Source organism: Sturnira hondurensis, unplaced genomic scaffold (genome assembly GCF_014824575.4).
Source record: "Sturnira hondurensis isolate 20B ecotype Veracruz unplaced genomic scaffold, ASM1482457v3 Scaffold0021354, whole genome shotgun sequence".
NCBI classification, from domain to species: domain Eukaryota; kingdom Metazoa; phylum Chordata; class Mammalia; order Chiroptera; family Phyllostomidae; genus Sturnira; species Sturnira hondurensis.
The window spans coordinates 9,634,258-9,644,496 of record NW_028093985.1 but is presented as its reverse complement, the minus strand read 5'-3'; the positions used below and the strand labels follow the sequence as shown (position 1 = coordinate 9,644,496).

The 10,239-nt window shown below is 36.5% G+C and overlaps 1 protein-coding gene across 3 annotated transcripts in view; it reads right to left on the bottom strand.

Moving 5' to 3' along the window:
* Window positions 1–434: 434 nt before the first annotated feature.
* The window catches only part of VCAN (versican), a 108,134-nt gene continuing 98,329 nt past the window's right edge, over window positions 435–10,239 (bottom strand). For all 3 annotated transcript variants that reach the window (XM_037032232.1, XM_037032230.1, XM_037032231.1), the window contains 3 exons: window positions 7,698–7,842; window positions 2,070–2,252; window positions 435–1,907 (listed from right to left, as the gene is read on the bottom strand). In XM_037032232.1, the coding sequence (XP_036888127.1) occupies window positions 1,780–1,907; window positions 2,070–2,252; window positions 7,698–7,842 (456 nt within the window). In that variant the 3' untranslated portion in view covers window positions 435–1,779. The remainder of the gene's footprint in view (window positions 1,908–2,069; window positions 2,253–7,697; window positions 7,843–10,239) is intronic.

Here is a 10,239-nt window from a genome sequence, read left to right as displayed (position 1 = left end):
AAAAACTTACAAAGATTTTAGATTTTCATTCACAAAAAACCCCACAATCATTCACATTATACACTATACATGGTATAATATAAATACAGGAATGTATTATGTGCATCATAATGAAAGAAAACGGAAAACCTCGCAGGCCGACAGTGTTGTTCTGTGCTCTGGGACACTCAGCGGTGGGTTACAGTTGATGCGGCAACCAAGGAACCTGGCACAAAGGCAGTGTGAATGATTGTAGCTACTGCGGTCACTTCTAAGCAAAGGAGGTTTTACGAAAAGGAATGATAGCTGAGGCTGTTCTTTTGCTATTTGCAATTCTTATGTTGTCTACTTTTCGCACGATCATTCTAACTGAAATTAGGAATAGACTCCTAAATGCCTTCTTTCCATTACAGACTTCTATTTAAACATTAAATTAATTGGATAATAATTCAAAATCATCTTCGGCAGTCACTTTATTCAAATAGAGGGGAGAAAACGAGTGGTAAGAGATAGGGAGACATTTTAACACATACACCTAACTATTTCTCTATATATGCTTCTTGCTCAGAATGGGCAAACACCATTTGCTGAAAGCTATACACGTTTCCACTCTTTCTGTAATAAACACTCGGTGCAGTCTATCCGTCACATTATTGAATCAGGGACAAAGTACCTAAGAGTGTATGGTTCCAAACTGTGTGAGAGAAGTACAAAGGCTAACACTGAAAACATAGCTAGCATACTATGTCAATTTTCAGGTGGGGGGGAAAATAACATCCAATAAATTAAATCAGTATGGCTTACTTCATTTATTTATGTATGCTTCCCAGCTGCAGCATTCATACATGAACATTCAAAACTTTATAAAAGATTAAAATGGTTATATATACAAATTTTTTTTCATTGAATGTGTGTTGTTGTTTTAACAATCCCCCGCCCTCCAGAGCCCTGGATCTACACCCATGTGAAATGTGTTGATCTGGAACCTTGCAAAGTTAGTGTTATGAAAACCGTTAAAAAGTAGACCTGGTTGAGTTAATAATTAGCACTTTGACCCCCCAAAAATGCTCCCGGTCATAGAAAAGTCCTCCATTCAGGCCTTTCTTGTAAGTGAAGAAAAAGGAATGCAGCAAAGAGGAGGTCCACACTGCAGTCCCTCGTTCCATCGGGATCCCATTAGCCTGGCCTCGGCGGCCCACGGAAGCCAGCTGCACCTACAGCTGAGACGGTGCAGCGTGACCCACGAGACTGAGTGTTTGTTCGTTGTCCAGGAATAGCCGTCCTCAGTCTTGCTGACAGTCAAAGGGCAAGTGAAACCATTTCCAGCCTAAACAAACTACCCAAAGCAGCCAAACCAATGATGAAAGACCTCTAACGCTCCATAATCATCATTAAATATGCCAGAACTCAGTGTGACTTTTTATTTTATATACAGGATTAAAATCAACATTAAATCATCTTATTTACATTGCCATTGGTACTGAAATGGAGCTTTTTAAATAGTACAGTAGGCTGGTATACGTTAGAAAATGATCTGCACTGGAGCCAAGCAGAAACCCAAGAAACCAGATAGGCTGCAAATGGTTACTCTCTGCCCTCCTTTTCTTTCTTCTCGTTTGCTTTCTTTTTAAATGCCAATGCTGCCACTTAAAATGTTTTGGGAGCGCAGCAACCCAAAATGACTGGACCGTGGTCCAAACATCCAGTCCAACTGATAATACTTCTTGAGGTGATAGGAAAGGCACAGGAAGTTAGGACTTTGGCTGAAATGATGAAAACCCATGTTCGCCATTTTAGGGGTCAGCGCCTCGACTCCTGCCACCGCCGGGTCCAACGGTGCTCGTGTTTTGATGCATTTATTGAATTGTCCTTGGATGAGGACAAATTTTTTAAGTATTTCTTAGAATAAGTCCTTTGGTATGCGGATGCTACATGGAAGGAAAGAAGAGAAAGAAAAAAAGAAAGAAAGAAAACACAACAATATTACTTGCTCCATACCCTAAACTACCAATACCGCAGCTGTAAAATGTAGGTGTCTGTCTAGTAGTTGTTATAGCACGGTTGTCCATTCTTTCTAAAGTACCACTTACGGTTCATGCAGGTAATTTTAGGCATGGCCCAACTTCCATTTCCTAGGCAACGAATAGTTGGAAGGTGGCGTTGAATGAAACCATCTTTGCAGTGATATCTAATCAGGGAGTTGATTTCATAACGAGGTTTCATCTTTCCAAAGGTCTTGGCATTTTCTACAACAGGGGGCTGGCCGCAAGCAACTAAAGAAAAGTAAATTAAGTTATTTCCAAATCATCGACATATTTCTATCAGTATGAATTTCTTTTTATCTCTTTGCTCTTTATGTTCCCAGTCAAGGACCTTCATCAAAAAGCAATCACTTAGAATTAACAAATTGAAAATTTTCAAAAAAGATGACATCTCAATATTGAGGCTCTGGGCTTAGTGTGAATCTCAGACTATGTCATTTTGAATTGCATTTTATTAAAGAACCATAGTGTTAAATGGTCACTTTCCTGAAGAAAAATCCCAAATTGAAAAGCACCTGTTTCACGTGGCCCCGTGGAATCATCTTCATCACTACTCCAAAGTTTTTACGTATTTCCTACCCTCACTTGGACCAACGATGAATTTGTAACAATTAACTATTACTGTTACCTCCCGCCCCCAAATTAACATCTATAATAACATCATGGTTCCAAAATATGGACAGAACATGTCCAAAGTATTGACAAAATATGGACTGTGCAGTGTGAGTAAGATAGCTATGGTTCTACTTAAGTCTGTTTACTCTCTTCCATCTTCTGTACCAAGATGGCAGGAAGTCAGGGCACAGCGGTCATGCTGTTTTGTAACTACCTTAAAAACATAAATCTCAGCTCTTGAGAAGAGTAATGAAGGTAAATCTTGGAATATTTAACTATAATTTTTAATTTACAACAAAAAATTCTAAATACCAACCAACTTAGTGAGAGAAAATAATAAAAAAGAAAGAAAAGTAAAAAAAACCTTATAATTTTGAAATTCAAGACACTGAACAAATTGATTCAACTGAATTTGAACTTACAGTTTTATTCAACATTGGTATACTTGGTTTGAATGATATATTTTAAAAAATTAACTTTCAGTAAGTGACTGTATTTTGCTATATATCTTGTATAAAAATATAATTTAACTTTGTTGTAACTTCATTATAAATGCCATTTTCCTAAATGGCATTTCCTATCCAATTCCTAAGAATTCTGACACCACAAGGCCCACAATGAGAACATATTATATTATCTTCTCCCATAAATAATGCGATTCTTCAATGGGAGGATGATTACCAGGAAACTTGGTACCAAGATGTTCGGATGTTAACATCCTAATAGTAAGAGTTTGCAAATGTTAAATTTATTTACATATTCATAAGGCTGTTTGCAACCATATTCTCCTTTTGCAGTGACAAATTTGGGTTTAACTTATATTCTTAGTTCCTCTAATTTACTCCTGCTTGACAAAACAGCTTGGGACATACTGACCCCTAGCAAACAAAGTTGTCTTTAAGAAAACACAGTCCAAGAATCTCTTTTCATTCATATAAGAATTATCCCTTAGATAGACATAACCTAAAAATAGATTATAAAGTCATATTATATATGAATAAGTTAGAAATATTTGTGTGTGTATTTGATCTACACAAATTTCTAAAGCAGAAATTTCTACAATAATACATTGTTTTCAATTAATAAAATACACAATGTATGTGTTTCGATGATAACCCCAACCTGCACTCTTTTATGGTACTATGAAAAGCATGTACCAAGGCCCAGATACCTGCTAGTATCAGGTAGAAGGAAACAAAACTGACACAGAAGATTAAATATAATGAATTAGATACCTCATTATACTTAATTCTATGTAATGTTGACATATAAGAAGTTTTCTTTGTAATTGTGAGGAAAGCAATGTACGGATTTTTTCTAAAACTAGGAATATGTGAAGACAAGCTAAAATAGTTCTGTGAGGGTGGTATTGGCAAGGACAGGCAAATAGACCCACACATATATGCTTGATATTTGACAGAAGCAACATGGCAAAGCAGTGAGGAAAAGTAGCTTTTCATTTTTTTGGACAATTGGGTATTTTTACCGCAAAAAAATTCCCTTGGTTCCTTACCTTAGAAAATGCATGGAAAATCAATTCTAGATGGTTTAACTATATAAATATAAAACGCAAAACTATAAAACATTTAGAACACAACATAGAAAATCTTTATGATTTTAGGGTAGTAAAGGTTTCTTGAGGTAAAAAGAGATTGAAATCATATAGGGAAATGTAAAAATTGATGAATTTTGTTCATCAAAAAAAAAAAGCATTGGGTAAGAGTAAAGACAAACTACCATCTCCAAGAAGATATTTGCAAAATATTTCATTGTCAAGGGACTAGTAATCAGAGTATAAACTCCTACAAATCAATATATAAAGGAAAGCAACCAATTTTTAAAAATAAACAAAAAACATCAACAGAAACTATAAAAGATAAGCCATGAATGACATACAAGTTTATGAAATGATACCAAGGGAAAAGTATCCAAGAAAGTACAAACTAAATCAAAACAGATAATATTTATACCCACCAGACTGGAAAAAATGTCAAAGTCCCAAAATACCAAATGTTGGCGAAGATGTGGAGCAACAGGGCCTTTCGCACGTGGCTGGTGGGAGTGCAAACTGTAACAACCACTTTAGAAAATAACGTGGCATTTTCTAGTAAGTTTGATGGCACACACATCCTACCACTCAGCACTTCATTGCTGGAAAAACTCTACGGAAACTCACAGATGTCTACCAGGAACAAGTTGAAGAATGCCCATGGAAACATTGTTTACAGTAGCAAAAACTTAATATCCCAAATGTCCACTGACAGTAGAAGTGATAAATAAAATGTTATATAGTCACACAATGAAATACTATACAGCAGCAAAAATGAAGAAATACAGCTACATGCATCAACATGGATAAATCTCACAAACATAATGCCAAACAAGTAAAAGCAAGGCACAAAATACATACAGTATGATACCACTTATATAAAGTTTTTAAATGTGCAAAACTAAATAATGTGTTGTTTACAGATACAAACATATGTGATAATACTAAAGAGAAAAGTAAGGAACTAAGTCATTATCCATGGTTGGAACTGGGAAATAAATAGGTGGGACTAGATAGAACCTACAGCATGTTCCAGGGAACTGTGAATAGTATGCACTGAGGTCTTCTGTTTTATATATATATATATATATATATATATATATATATACACACACACACACACACACACACACACACATATACACACAGAGTCTTGTATTTATTATAATCCTTCTTTACAGATATTTAATTAAAAGTAGAACTATTTAGCCCTGGCTGGTGTAGCTCAGTGGATTGAGCAGGGGCCTGTGAAGCAAAGGGTCGCCGGTTTGATTCCCAGTCAGAGCACATGCCTGGGTTGCAGGCCAGGTCCCCAGTAGGGGACATATAAGAGGAAACCACACATTGATGTTTCTCTCCCAGTCTTTCTCCTTCCCGTCCCCTCTCTCTCAAAATAAATAAATAAAATATTTTTTTTTAAAGTAGAAATATTTAGATCCTTATGTTTTAAGATGTCTAAACTATCTGAAAGAAGAAATAAGAATCTTTTTTTTTTTAGAGAAAGAGGGGAAGGGAGGAAGAATGTGAAAGAGAAACATCAACAAGTTGACTTCCGTACTGCTTTCCACATGCGCCCCAGCAGGGGACAGAGCACACTACCCAGGCATGTGTCCTGACTGGGAATCAAACCGGTGACCTTTCAGTTTATAGGACAATGCCCAACAAACTGAGCCACATCAGCCAGGGCAAAAATGAGTATCTCTCATAAAAGTCTACAGATATTTATAAAATTCATATAATTACCCAGATCATTGGTCAACAAAGAGTTAAATCTACATAAATAAAAATCAGACAGTAGGGAGAAAAAATACAAGGATTGTTTTGTTTGTTTTGTTTTTTCTCCTTTAATGAAGTAGAACCAATATTTTATAAATCTTTTTCCCCATTGGGAAATGTAAATTGTGATGCTGGGTTTGTGAACACTACTTAGCTATAGGGCAGCTATTCTCAAATGTGGGGTAGTTTCCTTCCTCTCCCTCCCTCCACAGGAGCAGCTGACAATTTCTGAAGTCATTTTTAGTTGCCTCAAAGCTGAGGAGAAGGATGTGGAATGGAGGGGAATGCTAGTGGCCATCAGTGCACAGAGGGCCGCAATGATGCTAAACATTCTGCCGTGCCCAGGACAGTCCCTCGCCACCACGACTTGGGGCATTGGCCCAAAGTGGCAAGAGTGCTGGTGCTGAGGAACCCTGCTGCAGGAACTACGAGAATGTTCAGATCACAACATGAGAAAGACAACTCCAAGGACCATTTGGAGAGCTGAGAATGCAAATACAACATTCGGATAAAGACAAACAGTTCATTACCGACTTCTTACATTAGAAACAGGGAGAATAGACACCTGATTGCTCTTTTCACAAGTCCCACTGCAGAAATGCTAGAGTAATGCACACAGTCAGGAAAGCAGCTCACGTAGAAAGGACATTCACAGTAAATTCTATTTCAGATCAGAGAATAGTGAAGTAGGCACAAATGATGGTTGCGTTTTAGCTGAGCTTTGTGTATTGTAGTGTTCTCTTTATTCTAATAATGTGTCTCATTATTGGTGTTTCCTAAAATACTTATAGAGTGTGAATTTCTAGTTTATTACTTTTATATTCAAAAACAAATCAATTGAACTTTATATTTTGCATTCGTACTTTGTACTCTTACTTGAGGTGGGTGAAAGTCTAGTCCTAGAGATTAAATATCCATGCTTTAACACCATTATCTATTGCAAACAAGTTAGAAAATATTTATGGAATTTCTATTAGTTTAAGGAAGAAGTCCATACAGTATGCCTTAGACATTCAAACATACTATACTGATTGATAATAAACACAACACACTTTTTAAAAATCAGCTTTCTTAATTTTATCTGTTTAATGTAAACTAAGCAATTCCCTTTGTTATGGAAGTTGTATTACAACTGTTTTTATCTAATTGCATCTTGAAGGTATTCAGCTATGGATGTAGGGATGGCTTTTTTATTCTATGATTTATAAGCATACAATAAGCTTTTTAAAAATGTCTAAAATTTTTGAAGCCTCCAGAGCCCAGGCAGTTAAAAAGAGGTAAGACTGGATAAGGATGGCTGTGACCTGCAGACCAAGGCCCCGCTGCAGGAGGGCAGGGCTTCAAACCATGGGCGTATTTGAGCATGGTCAAACAGTAGCAGTTTTTTTTTAAGTAAAAACCCCAGAATATTTTATTAATGCTTTCTTCATCAAAATCAATAGATCTTTAGGTCCTTGGGCTGACTGTTGTTCCTTTTTTAAAAAATATAGTTGGAGGTAATTTTTCTACGTGAACACTACATTATTATCTTGAGGACCTGAAAAGCATGGTGAAAACACTACTGAAAACAAATTTTTTAAACTGTAGAGCAAGGATGAAATATTCCAGAGCAACAAGAGACGATGTTTGTGTGCGACACCCAGTTTGTGTCTTGGAGAATGAAGCTTAGTCTTCCTGAGTATACTTGAGAATGAACATGCAGATTAAGTGTACATAATTAACAGAGCGATTATTACCTGTTCCTTTCTTGCAAGTATAGGTGAGATGGTAGTTGCAGGGAACATCATTCCACTGGCCATTCTCATGCCAGATGATGACCACGCAGTCTTCTCCAGCAGAAAAGAAGCTGTCGGGCTGGTTGGGCCTCCAGTTCTCATATTGCTGCAGAAACGGAGGGGGCGCCAAAGAGCCTCATGTGGTAAGCATGACACTGGACTTAATCACCATCAAATTACAGTGGACTAAATGTCTAACCAACTTGCTAAAATGATTTTGGTGGTAAAGAAAAAGACTTTCATAGTTTGAGTAGATACTACATGTATGTAGCTCAAAGCCTCTCTTCAGTGATATGTGTTTTCCTATGGCAATGAGATGTATCTGAGGAAATTTATTCTACATTTCTAAATACATGACCAGTGCTCAATTTAAATACTAACCATGTGATTATTACCATTAATTATAAGAGTTCATGAAAGGGCAACAAGAGAAATGACCCATAGTCTCACCGCTCTAATCCACCTGTCCTCCCCCGGCCCTTGGGCACACATATCACCTTCACAGCTGTAATTACAGCACAAGCAAACCGGTATTCTTTCTTCCCTACCTTACCACTACAAAGTACCTTTCTTTGTCTCATTGAATGTGCCTTTTAATCCAAATGCATTTACTTGATGAACATCTCAGATTTCATTAAAAATTGAGGCATTTGCTGTATTTATTTTATATATTCACCTACCATACCTGCACACATAATTTTATATTCAACCTCTCTGAGTTAGTCTGTTTTAGATGTGATCTTGCATGCACCATGCAGTTGCGTTTCGCTTTAAGATCTAATCCTGAAGTTGATTTCTCCTAATAGAAACATTTATCGCATTAATACATATTGATATAAAAGATAATCTTTTAAAAAATATATCTTATTATAATTATGTTTGGTATCTTTTTTGTATGGTCAGGTATTTGAAAAGGATTTTATTGATTGGGTGTTTTGCTGCTGGTTACCTTTATATCTCTATCATAAATGGTACCTATGGATTCCCCACTCTGGCCAACGATATATAACTGGAAATATCATTGTCTTCCATCATCATAATACACAAAACATAATACATGGCATGTATTGTTCATCACCCACAATGAATGAAGCCCTCCTCTAGCTACTTGTTATGCATTGTCTCTTACAAAAATCTAACAGCATCAGAAGTAAATTCAACCTTAGAGATAATAAACAACCATTGGTTTATGTTCAGTTTTTTGTTACTTAAAAATATTCCATATCAACCAATAATCATAAGAGAAACACAGCTCCTTCCCCTACTCAAAATAACAAACATGAGATGAAAATAATATTAAACTATAAATAAGAGTCCACTTTCCTAGTCTTGAGTCTCCCAACTAGAATGGCGTATAGCACAATTTTGTTTGTTTAGTGTCTTTTTTGCTCAACTTGAGTATCACTTTCCCACCATGCTTTGTCTATTGTGATTTTACATAAAATCTAATGCTAACAAAATAGCTTTGACAAACTTCCTTCACGTGGTAGAAATAGAGATTCAGAATTACATAACAATGGTTCACTTGACTATCTTTTCTGGGCCTGCAGTTAGACTCAGGGGGTCCAACCTTTTGGTGTCTCTGGGCCACACTACAAGAAGATTTGTCATGGGCCACACATTAAATATACAAACACTGTCAGCGGAGTTCTCAAATGAGACCTTACAGGCAAGAAGGGGCTGGAAAGAAGTATTCCAAATCATGAAATCTAAAGACCTACATCCAAGATTGCTCTATCCAGCAAAGCTTTCATTTAGAATGGAAGGGCAGATAAAATACTTCTCAGATAAGATCTGAGAAGATAAGATCAAATAAGATCAAATTCAAGGAGTTCATCATCACCAAGCCCTTATTATATGAAATGTTAAAGGGACTTATCTAAGAAAAAGAAGATGAAAAATATGAACAGTGAAAGGACAGCAAACTCACAGTTATTAACAACCACACCTAAAACAAAAGCAAACTAAGAGGACAGCTAGATCAGGAGCAGAACCATAGAAATGGAGATCACATGGAGGGTTAGCAACAGGGGAGTGGGAGAAGGAGAAGGCGGGAGAAGGTATGGAAAATAGCATAGATGGTAGGTAGAAAATAGATAGGGGGAGGGCAAGAATAGTAGGGGAAATATAGAATCTAAAGAACTTGAGACACGTGGCCATAAACTAAAGAGGGGGAATGGTCGGGGAGGGGTATGCAAGGTGGAGGGGAATGAAGGGGGGAATAGAACAACAACTGTAATGGTATAATCAATAAAATATATTTTTAAAAATTAAATAAATAAATATACAAACACTAACAAAAACTGATGAGCAAAAAGTTACGCTTATGTCTTGGGCCGCATTCATAGCCATCCTGTGCCGTGTGTGGCCCTCAGGCCACAAGTTGGACACCCCTGTTGGTCTTTTCTTAAATGACATTTAGTCTGTGATTTGAAATAATGAGTTAAGAGATTTTATTTGAGAAAGTTAAAGGCAAAAAAGAAAGAACTATATCTAAGAATGA